At 51.1% G+C, this 17,585-nt stretch overlaps 6 protein-coding genes across 6 annotated transcripts; 1 reads left to right on the forward strand and 5 right to left on the reverse strand.

The window, feature by feature from the left end:
• Positions 1 to 409: 409 nt before the first annotated feature.
• On the reverse strand, positions 410 to 5,039 carry SIN3_2 (Transcriptional regulatory protein sin3; the record flags this gene model as incomplete). Its single annotated transcript, XM_064877973.1, has 3 exons — positions 410 to 3,466; positions 3,582 to 4,884; positions 4,948 to 5,039. The coding sequence occupies 3 exons, from the start codon at positions 5,037 to 5,039 to the stop codon at positions 410 to 412; spliced, it is 4,452 nt and encodes a 1,483-aa protein (XP_064726081.1).
• A 653-nt stretch (positions 5,040 to 5,692) lies between these two features.
• Positions 5,693 to 6,785, reverse strand: PMZ80_009581 (uncharacterized protein; the record flags this gene model as incomplete). The annotated part of the gene is made up of 2 exons (XM_064877974.1): positions 5,693 to 5,838; positions 5,888 to 6,785. The coding sequence occupies 2 exons, from the start codon at positions 6,783 to 6,785 to the stop codon at positions 5,693 to 5,695; spliced, it is 1,044 nt and encodes a 347-aa protein (XP_064726082.1).
• A 2,358-nt stretch (positions 6,786 to 9,143) lies between these two features.
• On the forward strand, positions 9,144 to 10,925 carry PMZ80_009582 (uncharacterized protein; the record flags this gene model as incomplete). Its single annotated transcript, XM_064877975.1, has 3 exons — positions 9,144 to 9,199; positions 9,246 to 10,022; positions 10,340 to 10,925. 3 exons carry the CDS (start codon positions 9,144 to 9,146, stop codon positions 10,923 to 10,925), a joined length of 1,419 nt encoding a protein of 472 aa, XP_064726083.1.
• A 1,140-nt stretch (positions 10,926 to 12,065) lies between these two features.
• PMZ80_009583 (uncharacterized protein) lies at positions 12,066 to 13,964 on the reverse strand (the record flags this gene model as incomplete). The annotated part of the gene is made up of 1 exon (XM_064877976.1): positions 12,066 to 13,964. One exon carries the CDS (start codon positions 13,962 to 13,964, stop codon positions 12,066 to 12,068), a length of 1,899 nt encoding a protein of 632 aa, XP_064726084.1.
• Positions 13,965 to 14,481: 517 nt separating this feature from the next.
• On the reverse strand, positions 14,482 to 16,167 carry PMZ80_009584 (uncharacterized protein; the record flags this gene model as incomplete). Its single annotated transcript, XM_064877977.1, has 1 exon — positions 14,482 to 16,167. The coding sequence occupies one exon, from the start codon at positions 16,165 to 16,167 to the stop codon at positions 14,482 to 14,484; it is 1,686 nt and encodes a 561-aa protein (XP_064726085.1).
• Positions 16,168 to 16,637: 470 nt separating this feature from the next.
• PMZ80_009585 (uncharacterized protein) lies at positions 16,638 to 17,333 on the reverse strand (the record flags this gene model as incomplete). Its single annotated transcript, XM_064877978.1, has 2 exons — positions 16,638 to 16,909; positions 16,964 to 17,333. 2 exons carry the CDS (start codon positions 17,331 to 17,333, stop codon positions 16,638 to 16,640), a joined length of 642 nt encoding a protein of 213 aa, XP_064726086.1.
• Positions 17,334 to 17,585: the final 252 nt, after the last annotated feature.

The following is a 17,585-nucleotide window of genomic DNA, read 5'->3' on the forward strand; positions in this document are numbered from 1 at the left end:
TCATGTCGGGATACGGCTCATGCCTCTCGTCGGATCTCCGAGGCTACCGCATGGTTCACGACTGGATCGTGAATTGCTGGCAAGTACAAAGTAAGCCAATTTACATGAAAGGACATTCATTCTCCCGCAAGACCTCGTTCGTGCGATCCTATTTGATTCGTCTCGTGGCCGCCAACTCACCACCTTGCATACGCCTTCTCGTGTTCATACGGCGCTAATGCAAGCAATCACTTCTGCCACTGACGACCATGAATCTGCATGAATCATGAAGGTACAGCCAGCCAGCCAGCCACCCTTCTGACTGACAATGCTAGACGCCCACGAAATGTTACATCATTCCAATCCAATTGAACATGAATGGACCTCCCATTGGTCATAACCGCAGCCAGTCACGCAAAATACCAACACCTTAAGAGTCTCCGAACTGAGCCTCAAAATCCATCAGTCCTTCTCGAACACCTCTGTCCCACGCTGCTTTTCTGGCTTCAACATCTTCGGCTCGCTGATCCTTCATCCATGCGACGTTACGCACAAATTTCTCCCTAAACCGTTCACTGTCTGCCTTCTGGCCTACCACATACTGCTTGCCAGCTGTGAGACCTTGTCGTTCAAAGGAATAGATGCCTTGGAGATGAAGCTTGTACGACTCGATGTCGATAACTGCGGCTTGGTCATCGAAGTAGTCAAGGTTGCCAAAGTTCTCCACATATGCTGTCTTGGGATCACTGCTCTGTGGTGGTATGTTTCGTGGGAGATATGTTCGGCGGAGACGAGCTGGATCAAGTCCCTCCGTGGGTTCTGACATCGTGTAGGATGCCACGTAGTATTGCCATCGAGCCTCGTCGCTTAGCTCATTGGCATCGAAGGTGGCGTCGTCCGATGGAAATACTTGTATGGTGCTCGATTTGTCCGCAGGATTCCACGTTATGCGGAAGACTTCGCCGTCTTTGGATAACTTCTCGACTGCCTTTCGATATTGTAATTCAATCTTGCGTGTCGTTTCTTCTCTTTCGCGATCCTTGAAAAAGAGGTTGGCAACCTCCAGGCTCTTGTCCTTAACATCACCCCCAAGGATACTCGTCAGAGTGCGTAGAATTTGAGTCACCAATTTGTCCACGGCATAAAGCTGCCATCCACTCTTGTTGTAATATCGGCGCAGTGTATCTTCAAGATGCTCTTTCTCAACTCGTAGAGCTACTACCTCACAGCACATCTCTAGGACCTGTTCGTAGTAGGTGCGATCACCATCGATGCTCTTGAAATAGTCGAGCGGCGATTTCTCAACCATGCGCAGTGCGATTGCTGGTTTCCTGGCCATGCCATCTCCCTTGAAGCGGCGTACGGCTTCTTCGACGGACTGTTCGTTTTGTTTGATGGCGGACAATCGGCTGTAGAGCATCTCAAACAGGCGGAAGAAGCAATATAGGTTGTTGTTGGCGTATAGATTGTAGGTGTCGTGTGGATATGGCTCATTCATAGATGGCTCTTTGCTCGGGGCTTCTGTCTGCTTGACTCTAATCCAGTTCTCGGGCTGAGTCGTGTCTTCAGGTGCTGATGTGTCTTGTTCACCTGACGTGACGCTCATGGCTTCTGGAACGGGCGTAGACTCTTTGCTGGTTGGTGCCAGACTGTCTTCCTTGCCATTACGAGCTCTCAGGGCATCACGAAGTAATGAGCTGGTCAGCTTGTTCGTCGGCTTAGTCTTGCGGGAGTCCGGTACCGGTACATCGCTATCGACCTCCGAATCTCGGTCTTCGGGTGAGTTCAATACCGCATGAACCGCTGCATCAACCCGATCAATGAACGAGTCTCGATCCAGCCCAAAGAACTTGACCACGAAGTCTTGTAACCAGGATTTGTACTTAGTTTTTTGAACTGCCGGCATAGCTTCAGTCTTGTCGGCTTCAACTCCAGCTAAGATGAGCTGAGTAGTGTCCATCAGAATGTCTGTGTCCGTGAGGGAGTACTCGAGCTGATACTTCTTACTTCGCAGCCCTTTGCCACGTGCTTGTTTCTGCTCCTCGTACTTGGCTTGAATGTCGCCTACCAAGGCTTTTGGCTGGAAGTTCTTCTTGTCGGCAGTTTTTTGAGCGATCCCTTGGTGATCCAGACTTTTGTAGAATTGTTTATTGATTTGGTCACGCCAAACCTTCTCCCATTCTCTCTGGACCTGCTTCCACTCTTCAAGCTTCTGCTTCAGACGTTCCAATACAATAGGCATTACTTGAGCAGGTCGTGCATACATATCTTCCAGCACTCTGTTGCCGACTTCTCGACCGTAGATCTTGAGAATGACCCGCTTGGGAATGGCTTCGCTGGCGCCACCAAGACCTCTCTCGACACGAAAGCTGGCTCGCTCTTGTAGAGGCATATTTTGGATACGTTCCACCAAAGGCATCATCAGTTGAGTCGTCCGATGACATATCTCGATGTGAGAGTCATAGTCATGGCGCTCCTCTTCGATTCGGTGGAGTGCCTCTTCATGCTGGTTCTTGCGATGTGCTACAAAGCCAGAATCTTCCGAGGCCCACGTAGGGTGTGATGCCCAAACGTCGTTAAGCACCTCAAAGCACATGCCATCTCGACCTTTACAGCTTTTGTTCTGGTCTCGTTTGGGAAGATGTCGGTAACTGGGACCAAATGCGCGGCAGTGAGCAAGATTGACACGTCCAACATCTGGACGAATTCGTGCCTCAACAATCTCATCATGCTCTTCGACACCCAGAATCCCTCTGAAATACGCCATGAGATCGGGGTTGCTGCCAATGAAGGACTGTACCCGGTCTGCTAGGGTATACTTGTCGATGATGTCCTGGGTGAAGAGGTTGATCAGCTTCAGGAATTCGGCGTAACTAGCTCTGTTCGCGATCTGCTTCTTGGCCCGATCGAAGAAGCCAACCTCTTCTTGTGTGGTGCTAGCTGTAGGGGCAGGAGGGAGTGGCTCGGGAAGCGCAGGTATCAGTGTTGGGTCAACCACAGGTGCTGCTGCTACTTCGGCAGCTTTCGGCTTCCCATCGAATTTCTGTCTCTTGCTTGCAGGTTGTGTGTCCGTACCTCGAACCCGTGACTCTTGGACACTCTGCGACTGTGGCTGCGTCGTACCCGTGCCAGGCGCCTTTCGCTTCTTATTCTCTTTACTTGTGCTCGGCGGCTCGAATTGCCCCATCGGAGGCAGTTTGGCTGCGGGTCGAGGTGTTTGTGTCTGAGGTAGAGGAGCAGCGTAGCCTGCGTCGTTGCGGATTGAGGAGAGCTCTATTTCTTGCTGTGCGCGAGCAGCGGCTTGAGCTTTGGCGTGTGCTGCTGATTCAGGCAAGAATTGCTTGAAGTCTTCAAGCAAATCGGGGGCTGAGATGAAAAGTTGCGTGACTTGAGAATAGACGTCTTGTATCGGCTTCGACTCTCGCTGGTAGGTTTGCAGAATTTCGAGGAACTGCTTATAGATTTCGGGTTGTTGCGCAAAGCGATTCTGTATAGATCTATTAGCAGCTGAACCTGATGGAGGACGGTTATGGCCCAAAGTGCGTCAAGCGCAGCGCACACGTAGCAAGCAAGCAAATAATGGGTAACGTGAGCAGGCTTACCTTGATTTTGTTGACATAGCTGATAGCATGGTTGAACTCGACTGGACCTCCACGCTTGACATCTGCGCCATTTCCAAACAGCCCTCCTTGTGGAGGAAAGAGGCCGCCTTGCCCTGGTGATGGTGAGGAGCCCTGCGCAGTGCGGGCTTGGCCATTTGCAGCTGCAGCGGCATTTTGCAAATGCGATACATTTCTTTGCTCTTGCGCCATGGCTGATTCTTGGTCGTATCGATCCTGACCAGCTTGTGCGCCTTGATCGTAACCTGGAAGACGTGCTGAACGTGTCGCAGGAGAAATTTGCTGCCCCCAGGTTCGGTTGCTTTCGACAGTGTCTTGTCGCGAAAGAGCGGACTGGCCGTTGGTAGGCGGTACAATTTCGAAGTTTCCTCTTCCTCTTGTTTGCAAAGATTGTGTCATGGTCCCACTAGGCGTCGTGACTCTGATTGCATCAGGGTTATCGTCGGTTCCGCACTCTATGCGGTATCCAGGAGGTAGAAATGTGTTGAATCCTTGGATAAGAGCAGGGTGACCATTAAACAATTCTGACACTCTGTTGATAACACCTGGTGTATCAATGGCTTGGCTCTTGAAGTCTTTCATAATATCCAGGAAACGGTTGTATACGTCAGGCTGGTCACTGAATCGGACTTTCACTTGGTCCAAATAACTTAGCGCATCGTTCAAAATTGGCTGTTGACCATTCGCGATTTGCTGTTGCACTAGAGCTGGAGAAGGCTGTGTCATATAAGGCTGAGGAGCATTTTGACCAGATATCTGAGTACCAAATGCTTGTGGTCCAGTTGCAGGAGTGTTTCCCATACCCGCACCGCCATTTCCTAGGAGCCCATTGGGGCCTTGCAAAGAGCCTTGCACCTTGGAAGCCACGGGTTGATGAAGAGGAAGAGAACCAGCATGACTCTGGAGGGGAGCTTGTTGGTCTCTTGCGATTCGGTCGAGGGCTCTTTCTCTGGCTTCTATGGCTTCTCTTTCTTGTCTTTCTCGTTCTCGCATCTCTTCTCGAGCCCGGATCTCACGAATTTCTCGATCGCGGCTCATGTATTCGGGCGATTGGTGTGGAAGTGCTGTGGGGATCGAGTTCATGGGATGAGACTGTGAGTGAGAGGGTGGGGGTTGAGTATTGTATTGCGACTGAGACTGGGAACCCTGGGTCAGGTCAGCGATGGACAAGCTGTGACCACCTGGACCCTGTTGATGCGTGGCCTGCTGCTGGGCGTGACGGTGAGGATAGTTGTTGGAGGGCGGCGGAGGAAGTACGTGTGGCTGTTGGTTTGAGCCATTAACTCTGTAGGAGAGGCTTAGCATAGTATCTCTAATGGCTATATGAATCATGCGACATGTTACTTACCCAAATGTGCTGAAAGGTCGGCCAGGCTGTTGACCGTCAGTCGCGGACGACGCTGCCGGATTCCGCCAGTTCTCTGTGGGTGTAGGGTTCATGACTGCGCCTCGAGCTGGAGCTGAAAGGGATTTCGTGCTTTACGACAAAGATGGAAGATGGTGCCCTCCCCTCATAAGCACATGCTGGCCTCGCCGACGCGATTTCGTGTGCACTACTGGAATTCTGCAAAGCCCAGGTCTTGCCTTCCGACGTATCGAGAGTAGCAGAAAGATGTGTCCCGTAGATGAGACGACAGATTCGTGATCGTGAATCGAATAATACTTTCAGGCACAAGGAGTTGCAGACTACGATACTACTCTCCAAAATGAGCTCAGGGAGGATCTCTCTCAACACTCCACGTGCTAGCGCCTAACCTTAACTCCGATACACTGCAAGGGCGACCCCGGAAGTGCGTCATTGCCGATGTTCAACAGGATGGTGATCATCAGATTCTACAGCGACGGGGAAGAATCTGGCTTGAGAATATAGACTGTTAAATTGATGGCAGAGCGAGATTCACGATAGGGCAGGACGATGCATCTAAAGAGATATGTGTTTCGATGTCCAGTGTGGGCAGATGATACACGAGTAGTCGAGTAGATATCGTTCAGTGCTCATGATGCCACTGAAGTTTATTCAGAAACATCGTTTTTCGAAGACCTGTATTTTGATTCTTGAAATTGTCAATGCAACCATGGGACATTGGACTTGTCTACTTCATGAACTTCGATGCCATCGACATCAAGCCAGAAAGCCCTCCACCACTACCTCCAGAACTGCCACCCATCTGCTGTTTCATGTACAGTTGGAATGCCATCTTGGCTGCGGACTGAATAGCGCTCTGCTTGTCAGCACCACCTGCAACTCATTAGTACTCGACATTGAATATAGGATAGTCTAAACTTACCAGCAACATTGCCCTGTCCACTCTGTTGATCGAACAGCTTCGAGGCCTCCTGCATAGCCATCGAAATCATCTGACTCTGTCCACTTCCTGAGCTACCTCCTGAGCCGCCGCCATTTAGTTTTTGGAAGGCCTGGTAAGCTGCGCCAGCTCCCAAGCTCTCAGATGTATGTTGCTGGCCACCACCTCCGCCTTGGTAGAGCTGCTGATGGCTTCGCTGCATACGATCCTCATCCACGTCTTCGTCCTGGATGCTCTGCTTGTTGTTGCCTAGGAAGGACATAGCCGAGGAGAACAAGTTAGAATCGTCAGGGCGGTTGGATGAAGCGTGTTGCGCGGCGGAACCGAAGTCATCGTTCGAGGATGGGTAGCCGCCACTGCTGCCCTGATATCCCCCACCATAGCCTTGACCGCCTGCTGAGTCGCCGGAGCCATAGCCAAAACCACCGCTCTCATGCTGACGTCCTCCGGAGCCACCGTATCGATCTTCCTGGCGGTCACCATACCCACCACTTTGTTGACCTCCATATCGATCTTCCTGTCGGCCACCGTATCCGCTACCTTGTTGCCCTCCATGTCGATCATCTCGACGACCTTCATTGTATCCTCCAGAACTGTAGCCTCCACCTGCTTGTCTTCCATAGTCTTCTCGACCTCCGTAGTCCTCTCTACCCCCGTATCCTTCCTGTCGACCTTCGTGACGCCCACCATAGTTGCCTTCCTGTCTACCATAGTTATCTCCTCCACCATACCTATCATCCCGGCTCTGTTGTTCATACCCTCCGTCGCCTCTTCGGCTATTCAAGGAATCATCGAACTTATTGCTCGAATTGTAGTAGGAGTCGTCGCCTCGGCCTCCTCCACCGTATTCTCTCTCATCGTTTGGTCTTCCGTAGGACATATTGAGTGGTCAAACGTTCTTGATTGCTAGAGAGCGAGGGTATGTGGTTGACGTTTGATCTGTGAGATTCAGGATACGGGCAGTTGCGAGTAACAAGGTGTAAGTAGAGAGATACACAATCAAAATGCTCGATCCATATGAGAAGCAGTGTGCAACAAAGTCACCGTGATATGGAATCGTGATGGTGCTGCGGACGAGGACCCTCGTACTGCAACTTGGTTGACGTTATTGCGGGGCTCGTCTGCATAATTACGCGTTCCTGAGGACCCTGAAGACACATTTCGATCATGACTGCGTAGCAATTTCCAGGTTTGCCATCGATACGTGATGTCTAGCGAGTACTAATAGCGCTCAAGGCTTGGGTTGAAGGCATGCAGGTACATAGAAAGTAGTACGCGAGGACAAGGGATCACTCACCTGTGCATCTCAAGGCAGACAAATCATTTCTTATACACCCGAACTCAGTCGGCTGCGCACGAACAGTGATGCTAGCAGCTGAATACCATAGAACACTGATAGTAAATCAGGATACGCAAGAAGTAGGTCGAGGGAAATCCGGGATGAAATTACGCTCAGTGAAGTAATCACGACTTCACGTGGTGGAAAGTCTGCCGAGAATCCCCTCTCCTTTTCGACTTCTTTCCTCATCATATTCACTTGTGCTAGACACACAAGCATCTGTTGGCTGCCAGCGGACAGCGCACTTGCACACAAGATGCAAAGCATAGTCATGCGAATCCCAGCGCAACACTACGCATTCGTGAAATCTGCCGACCCAGTTTACATGAGGTATATGCCAGCAGCCAGCTCGCCAAAAACCCTTGATTGGAGGGTCAAAGGTCCTGGCTTCACCCGCCGACTCTGTGGACACATATGAGCTCAGGACAGATCGGCCAAAAGACAAGCTACCTAGGTCGCCGTATCATCGAACGGCACTCTCAGCATCGAACACAGTGCTCGATTGTGAGGCTCGCAAGTTGCTATACCTAGCTGGCTGAACAGCTGTACATACACCACTGTACACGACAAAGGAACTGAAAGATCTGCTAAACGCGCCTATTGCGTGCACAAATACGTTACTAAGTCATTATACCGTCGCTTAACCCAACATATACAATATGAGCTTCTCCTAACAAGGTACAGAAAAGGTACAGTATAAGACGAAGATAGCATGTGGACAGGATTCCACACTTGTCTGAGTTATCTGCAATTGACCTGGCAAATGCTTTATAGCCGCCGAAGACTCGAGCCTCCTAGAGTCTGGTCAGCTAACTTGGTTGGAGACATTATCTTGGCTGTGCTGTGCATTTGCTGAAATCCCCGAGTGAACGAGAAGGCTCGTCAAGGATGGTGAGGCGTTTTTTGCAACATGTACAAGGAGCAAAGCTCTGCTTCGTGGTCTGCATGGATGCGCTGGGAACGGTCGCTGCCGCCATGCAAGCACTTCCCGCTCGCGAGCACCTCTCGCTTTCTCTGTGATACGCGAGCCTGATGCAGCGCGTCACTGCCTCTGCGTGGCGGCTGTCAAGCAATGCCGATGGCTCTCATCCGGACGTCGAAGGCGTATTCGTGAAGCCGACACCACCCCTAGGAAGTAGCAATTACGCCTTGATATGCTGCAGCCGTTTTCGAAGCCAATTTACACCAACATGAGACACGCGTAGCCATATGCGCTCTCAAACACGTCTCACGCAAAGCTCGAACAGCCAACGACGAAAATGACGTCGAGGCAAAGAGCCAATGCTTCCGGAAAAGTTCTAGCTCCAGTTCTGCTGCACGTGCCCGCTAAATGTGCCCACTATTGCTGCCTCAAACTTGATTTGATCCTTGTCCCTCCTTTTGTACAAGGTACACCCCGACCACTTTCTGGAGTCTCAGGTCTCGCAACCGAATCTGACAGGTTTCTCGTGCAAACGTCACGGCTTCCGGACAAATCCTGTCGCTTGATTTCTGACATTTGCGAAAGCCACAATGTGGATGGTGAGGGGAGATGGCTGATGCGCTGCTCGTCTGTGATCGGTCGCTGTCGGCAAGTGGACTACCTCGAGCGTTGGCTCTGCCAGGATTGCAAGCACGGGAGAAACGATTGTGTGACGTTCGACAAGCCTCCTCCATTTCTCGACTGTCCGATGCACCGTGACAATTCACCTTTGCGCTGGCTCAAAGCTACATATTCCAAGTATACTATCCCATCCAGAGCCACTGTGCCACTTCCCGTTTCTCGCCTGTCCTTCGCTTGAGCTGTTGCTAGTTGTTGGCGCTTCCTTGTCCCTTCTACTACCTTGACATTCAGTACCAGCGCACCCCTTGTCCGACTTGATACCTCTCATCGCACACCAACCAGATCTCTTGCCCGCCATGGATAACGAAACCTCTGCGCAAGAGATGGAGCGAAACGAGAAGCCGCTGAACGAGTAAGACCCCCTGCAAGTCGCCTATGCTCGCGCTGACAAGAAATAGGCTCCTGACAACTGCTATGGTGAACATCTATGTTGGGCCTGAAAACACGCACTGGTACATCCACGAGCGACTGCTGTGCTACTACTCTCCTTTCTTCTCCGAGATCTTCTACGCCGATGACAAAAATGAGGAAAAATCGAAGGCGCAACGAAACAAGGCCTATGGCTTGCCCGATGAAGAGGATCTGGCGTTTGAAATGCTAGTTGGTTGGTTGTACTCCCGTGACATCAAAGTACCAAGAGAAGAGAAAGACTTGAGTCCGCTCCTCGACCTGTACCTCCTCTCAGAAAAGCTGCAGATGGAAAGACTAAGCCACGAGCTGGTCGAAGCCGTGTCCCACTTCTACTTCCAGACGCACAGCTACCCATCATTGCGCCGAGTACAATACGTCTACACGAACACAGAGGAAGACAACGAGATGCGCGAGATGATGGTCGGCAGCATCGCGAAACTGCTCACAACCAGCGACAAGATCCCAGCACACTGGGCTTCAGCACTACAGAGGAACGGACAGCTGGCCGTCGACATCATCCGATCTATCCAGCAATGGAAGATCGAGGAGAAGACCATCCCCGACGCCAGAGATCGCAGCGCAAGCCGCGGTCGCAGTGATAAGAATGGCTTCAGCGCAGTTGAGAGGTCAGGAACAGATAGCATGGAGACGACGGGCAAAACAGACGGAACCAGCAATATGGGCGTTGAGAGCGTGAACTCCGACCACGACCAAGACCAGAGCATGCAGGATAGCTCAATGATGAAAAGCGAGGACAGCGAAGCGTAAGTCCTCATTGAAGTCGCGTTTTTGCTGTTCTTCGCTGCAGAAAGAGAAGGTGCCAAGCGAGAAGAAGAAGGTGCATTTCTCATTGCTGCCTGACGCCCTCTATCCAGAATGTGTTAATCAAGTTGTATATTAGTTCTCTGTGATTGAGGCGTTGGTCGGTCTAGTATTTGGGATGATGATTGACAATTTGACAAGAATCATGTAATTGACAATTTCATTCGCAGTTCTATTTCTCAGAGTTCAAGTTCTGGTTCTGATTCAAGTTCGCCTGACTTGTCGTACATTTACCGACTACTCATCTCACTCAAAGCAGGACCTCGCCGCCACCGACCTATTCGACTGTGAATACACCTGAGACCTCGTCTTCACAGTTTACGACGCCGAAGCTCGAGTCGGGAGCGCTTGAAAATGATTCGAATGGCACGCCTGTCAAGCCGAAGAAGCCGCCAGATGCGCCGGGCAAGAGCTCGCTGAGCCCGATAATGGGCTGGGGAAAAGGCAAGCGAAGTCTATCAGTATCGTTTGCTGAGAAGGTCAGCTACAGCACATACACCTTCTTCCCGTCGCCATCATTCACAGCACATTCAATAGACGACATGCCACTCGAGATGTGCGCAACGAGTAAGGAAGGACTGGCACTCCAGCCATTAACCCCGCTACCACAGAACGCAGAGAACGAGATCGAAAAGCCCATAGAGGGAAAAGTCCTCAACCCTCTTCCTGCACAGCCACAGAGAACCAAAAGCGACGACGAGGTCATATGCGCTGTACACCGACCACAGAGCTCCCCACGAAGTCGACCGAGAGCATTAGCTATGGCTGCATCCAGGCCAGAAACCGTTATGCTTGGTTTCCTATGGATGCTGTATCTCAGCTGGCTGGCAAGTGCCGGACTATGACAACATCCACCGGCAGCGGAACGACACTACCTCGAACGCCTGTGCCATGCCGTCCGGGAGGACGTCGTCATTTGTGTCTCTGAGCTCAACATAATATCTTCCGCACGAGCAACATAACTAGCATGGTCGCAAAGTCATACACCAGATACCGCTCTACTCAACTGAAGGCAGTACGCCACTCCAAACCCAATGACAGCTGATCTCAACCATGGCAGTCCGGTCTGGTCAACACCAACACTAACCCGGCGAATCGCTCACTGCTCGACATGAATACAGTCGTCCTCCAACTCCATGAAATGGTCTTCCTAGATTCAGGCCCACGGTAGCTGGTATCCCATCCCCTCGCCTCTACCCAAGCTGGTCTTGACCATCCACTGCATCTGAGCCATTCAAGCTCATCCTCCATTCAACCCACCATCTACCTAGCTACTACACCCAGACCTCACAGCGGATCAAAGAGAAACCCAGCAGCACACTCGCTCGAGATGACGTCCTCGCAGCCAGCCGTATCCCACCCAACTCCGGAACATTCAGTTCGAAGCAGACGGGGCGAAACCACCAAGTGAAACTTCGCGAGCCAGTACAGTAAGGGAAGGCTCTGTGCCGGGTAGTGGAGGTTTTTCTAGCCCAAGCTGAAGCGAAGTCCCTTAATGGCTCTGATTATATCCATGCGGCCTGAGGGCGCTCGCATGGGTATAGAGATGGAACGAGTTGAGTTGAATTGGTCTGGGAGTTGTGACTCTGTCTCCCATGCAATAATGAGGTGTTCTGAACCGCAATGAATGCGGTCGAGTTGACAGAGGGAAAGTGTTGGGAGATAGGAATCAGAATACTTCAATGCCTGATGCGGCGTTCGTTCATCGAACACAATTAGCCATGTATATATATATATATATATATCATGATACATTTATCGCATAAACATATTGATTATCTCAAAGCCCGTTTCCTTCGCTAGAAGCTATTCATAGCTGAACACCATCGACTGCCACCCTCATACCACAAAGAACAATTACACCGCGTAAATCTCCTCACCAGACAGAAGATCGGAATGACTGCTCTGGCTGCCAGAACTGTCCTTCCAGCTCTCAGTCCACTCTTCAGGCTTCGGCAGGTATTCCTCAACTTTCCACCCTCATACTACGAAGAACAACTACACTGCACACTCCTCTTCATCCTCGGCACATCCCCCACAAACCTTTTCTCCACCTCCTCGTCGTTTGCCCAACCATCAGCAAATGGATTCTCCACCATCTTCATCACCGTCCCAAGTACCTTTCTATCGCCCTTCTTCTCAACACGCTGGATCACCTCATCGAGCAACCAGCCTCGTGGGACGAAGTTCGGATTGACACTCTTCATAGCCTTCTCACGCTCAGCATCGGCCTGCTCATCCTCACCCCAGTCTTCCACGATCCGCTCGCGCCATTGACCAAGCCATGCGCCGACCTTCTCCTTCAGATCGTCCTCCGTCTGGTTAAGCCCAGTAACACCTCCACTGTGCGCAAAGATCTTGGCCGTGTATTCCCGTGCTTCCTTGCTCGCGATATCCGCAGCCTTGACCGAACTCAACCGTCGGAAGAAGTGATTGAAGTCCAACTCCAACGCCTCCATCGTATCGAGCACATCCGAGAACAACCCATCAAAATCGCTCTGCTTCTGGGTCTTGAGACCAAGTCTCGCAGTCATGAGCCTCCGATACTCGCTCAAGAACACTGCCTTGTATTCCTCTCCAACCGCATCAATTACGTTCTCAGCACGTTTGATCAACACTGGTGCGAAATCCTCTTCCACGCCCTTGGATACAAAAGTCTCTTGATCGACTCGGTCGCCGGAGCCGATGAGTTCACCGAGTGATTCACCCAATCGAACCAGGTTCCACCAGATAATGGTGGGTTGAGCGCGGTATGCATATCTGAGCATCATGTCATCGTGGTTGGGTGTATGCGACGGGTCGAAGTTATCCAGGAACGCAAAGGGGCCAAAGTCTAGACTAAGACCGAAAAGACTCGTGTTATCTGTGTTGAGTACACCGTTCATGAAGCCGTAGGCTTGCCATGCTGCAACGGTTTTGGCATTCCGTCGAACTATCTCGCGGTAGAGACGGGCGAAGCGGTTTTGTTCATGGCTTTCAGGACCCTGGAGGTCGTCTTTGGGGACGTTTCGTGACGGGTCGATATGAGAATCATTTTGTGGTTTTTGTTCGTCATCGACGTCTGTCAGGCGAGCAGGTAGTTTATCCCAACCGCCGAAGACTTCTTCCGCGAGGTACGTTGCTACCTTGCGGATGTTGTCGCGGTCGCCTCTTGAGCGCATGAGGTCGAATGTGCCGATTCGGAGCCAGGACTGGGCGAAGCGGCAGACGATGGCACCAGGCTCGAGCCTCTCACGGACGACATCGAGTTTTGGTAGAAGTGTGAGGGAGAGGGCACGTGTGGTGGGGATGCCGATGGAGTTGAGATATTCCGAGACGACGAATTCTCGAATGCTAGAGCGTAGAACAGCTCGGCCGTCTGCAAATCTTGAATAGGGTGTCTTGCCTGCGCCCTTCAATTGCCACTCGTAACGGACGCCGGTTGAAGGGTTTGTGGTCTCAAATAACGATATAGCTCTGCCGTCTCCCAGTTGACCAGCCCATTGACCGAACTGGAAGCCACCATAGCATTGTGCCCATGGGTATACACCTTCTCCTTGCTTGTTGTCTTCATTCTCTTTCCAATAGTATTTGTTGCCTGCTACCACCTCTTTCAGCTCTTCTGAATCTGCCTGGTCTTCGGACAAGCCTATGTCTCGGAGTGCTGCTTTGCTCACACCAAGCAGTTCCGGATCTTCAGCAGGTACTGGTCGGACGTACGTAAACAACGCATTCCGCACCATTCGAGGACCCAACTTGTTTCGAGGAGCATGATGGGAGTCATGAGGCGTAGGGAAGGCTTCATCCGGGGGAAGGTGTGACGTGAAGTTGTTCGTCTTCTTGATTTCTGATAGTGTTGTATATGAAGCGCCATTCGTGGCACTGCCATTGGTATGGTTCGCCATCTGGGTAAGTCGTCTTCGGGGTATATGAGCTTGTCGAAGCAGTTTGGTTGAAAGCATATAGGATAAGACGAGAGCTACCAACAAGATGAAGACTGAGAAGGATGTTCTTTTATTTGCCCAGGTACGAAGCTTTCTCGAATTGTCCATATGGTTGTAATTTCTTTCGCCTCTCAATGCGTCTCCAATAAAAATGCATGGTGAACTTCTGAGCCCTCATTTTCGGCCGTTCGTCATGTCGGTATGACATCACCCTGCGGACTTCGACTTCCGGAGCCTGGGGTAGTTGCGGCGGACCCTTATGATGCCTCAGGACAACAACATCCGTCCACTGGGCTGTCTTGTCTGCAGCACTGCAATCGGTGATCATGCCGAGGAGCGGAAGCATAGGTAGCCATGTGTTTCGCTGGATAGCGAAGCCCGAAAGGGACCCAGGGAAACAACGCCAGTAATTCCCTAAAACTCCCTACAAGGAGGGACTTTTTCATGGCTGCTCCAATCCTACAAGATCAGATTATCTTCAGCTTGTCGCAGGCTCACCAGAAACGACTCTCTGTAAACCACCCCTGTCACTGCGACCAGGCTTGTCATCCTCGTCATCAGGCGCCACCCATCCGACCCCAGCCTGTATCACCAGCATTATGAGAGCCAAACCCACCCCTGCAAGGAACGTCGCTTTTATGGCCCCAGCGTAAGCATCAATCGCAACAAGTCTCTCATCTCCTTCCAATTTCTGCACGAGAAGCGGGCTTCCAAGTAGCTTCCGCACTAGCTCACCGTTATGCGGCATCCCGATCGACTTGAAGCCACGATGAAGGTTGCCGTACAGTGTGCGCAGAAAGTATCCTCCTGCAATTGCCGAGCCAAACGAGCCTGAGAAGCTCCTGAATGTCGCATTGAATGGTATGACAATGACATGCATAGACGACGGCGTCATATGCAGCAGATGTGCCAGAGAATAGTTCAGTAGAGCGCCGACCACAAATCCGTTCAAGAAGAGAGCGCCAATGTACAGCCAAATCGCAGAATCTGGCGTGCACAGCTGGGAGACCACAAATTGCACAACTGCGAAGAGTGCGAAGCAGATCACGGTTGGGGTGTAAAATGAGCCTGTCCGTCGAATGTGGAAGAATCCTGCTATTAAACCGCCAGTTGCGAAACCTGCGTTTGTCGGCACGAGCAGGGCACCAGCAGCAGATGGTTTCCAGCCACGTACGGCAATCGCGAAGACTGGCGTGTAGAAGAGGATACCCCATCGAGCAGTCATGACTCCAACTGTTGCAATACCGGAGAATAGGTTGGCTCGAGACTGCATAACCGATGGCGGGACGATGGGTTCTACAGCCCATCTGAATTCGACGAAGACGAACAAGATGAGCATTCCGACCGATAACGCGACTGCCCTAAAGTCGATCTTTGGTGAGGACAGGGTATATAGCAAAAGCACCAGCGTGATGACTAAAGTCAGAACACCGAAGTAGTCGATTCGCGCCAGCTTTCTCGCCATCGAGCCATCGTCGCCGAGGTCGACCTTTTCTTCTCTTGGAATCATCAAGAACGCAACGATAGCCGCAGTGACGCTGACTGGGATCTGTATCCAGAAAACAGTCCTCCACCCGACTAATGGCTCAAGCGCACCAGCAACAATCGCGCCACAAGCCAAACCAGTGGTGTAGCCTGTGTTGATGAGCCCAAAGAAGATGCCGCGTCTTTTTGGTGGTGTGAGCTTCGTGACGAGTATGAATGCAACAGGAGTGACAGCAGCGCTACCAATACCAGTTACAGCACGACCAGCAAGAAATACATGGGTACTTCGAGCTTGAGACGTAGTCAGGATGCCGATTGACTGTATGACGATCGATGCCAGCAGATACACTGGCGGCGTAAAGATCTGGCAAAGCTTTCCGGAGATTGGTGTTAAGCTGGTAACGGCAATAAGATATGCTGAGTTGAACCAGGTAACTTCGCTTGACGCATTAAGCTCTTCAGCAATCGGTGACTGGATCGTTGTCATCAAGGAGACATTACATGTCAGAATGAAGATGAGAACGAAGACAGAAACACCGAGAGCAGTGCTCCGGAGGGCTGAGATCGGCCTTTGCTCATCTTGCTTGATAGATCTGGCTTCAGATTCGTATGCTGTTGATGTTCGTGAGAGCAGTGGTCGTCGCTCCGAGTCAGGTATGTTGCGATCGGATTGTGTCATGTTTGGTTAATGTTATGCTCCTTATTTGTGGCTTGACAAACTCATAGCTCGCTATCTGCAATATTGACACGGTGCGACATTATTGAAGGACAAGAAGATGGTTGTGAAAAATGATTGGTAATGATGAAACCAAGATCTATGATCCGCCACGTGGCGCGGTAGTGGAGAGGGTTTCTGCCAATCGGAACGTGACCTGTCTATCCGAAACAGGCCCTTGCAGCGAGCAATTGCTCTTAGGTATGGACGAAGTCTGTAAGGCGTATCAGTGCCTGCAGCGATGCGCCTTCTTCGACCGAATATCGTCCTGAAGTGAGCAGGGTCAATACGAGCGTTCGAAGTTTATGCATCATAACTTGGTTGAGCCCAGTAGCTGTGTTCTAGCAATAACCCGTTTTCATTCGTCTTCGTTCATTGTCGCATAAAGTCGTTTCGAAGATATATTGTGATTTCAGATATCTTTTTTCCGTAGCCTACGTTGGCCACGGGTGAGGAGGAGGCGAGAACGTTGCTGGAGGAGAAAAGGTCGGTTGCGGCGGAGGTCCAGCTGGTATCATCTGAGGCAGTCCGAGCCCCTCGATCTTGTGCCAATTCAAGCCAAAGCTCATGGCAAGTTCCTCCATGCAAGTCTCCATGAACATGGTGACTTCTCTGAGGCCATCATCTGGATGTATATCTATAAGCTTTTGATCGGGTCGATATGCCGGGACATCGTAAAACTCCATCAAATCACGAATCTTGGCAGCTGCGAACCACATCAGCACATACCATCAGGGTCAAGCACTTTCGGTATACTTACGGCTGAATTGCAACTCCTTGAACTCCAACAACGTCCTCGGGAACCACTCAGCCACATCCCAAACCTCCTCCTCGCGAATGAGCTTTCCAGGATCCTTAGGATCCTTGTGCTTGTCTGTCCCTTGCACATTCAACAACTTTCTCTCGCGCGCCCTCGCTGCCTTCCTCGACTCGGGAGTCAGCGCTCGGATCGGACTGATCGAGTGGTGCAGTTTCCAAATTCGTCCATTGCGTGCTATATTCTCAGTGTTATGTATCTTCGTCTCTATGATGGCCAGGCGGAAACCAACACCCAGAGTCGACCTGTTTCCTTCACGTGTAATAAGCTCATTCTGGATGATCTGATAGATGTTAAGCCCTAATTCTGCCATGTTGCCATCGCCAGTGCAATAGCTCGCTAACGAGAACAAGCTCGTTAGGATGTTGTGCCGCATCTTGCGGCCTCATTGTGGGAGAACATGGTGGCGGTCGCTGGTTGTATGCTGGTTTTTGTGAGTAGCTGCTGTTGTACAGAATGTAGCAAACAGTCAATAGATGTATTCTGATATCGACCAAGGCGACAAGTCTAGCCATGTCGGGCACACTGTGAAACTCGATGTTGGCAGACGTCAGTTCTGGAGCAG

Source organism: Knufia obscura (genome assembly GCF_036327395.1).
Source record: "Knufia obscura strain CCFEE 5817 isolate CBS 148926 chromosome Unknown scaffold_14, whole genome shotgun sequence".
NCBI lineage: Eukaryota > Fungi > Ascomycota > Eurotiomycetes > Chaetothyriales > Trichomeriaceae > Knufia > Knufia obscura.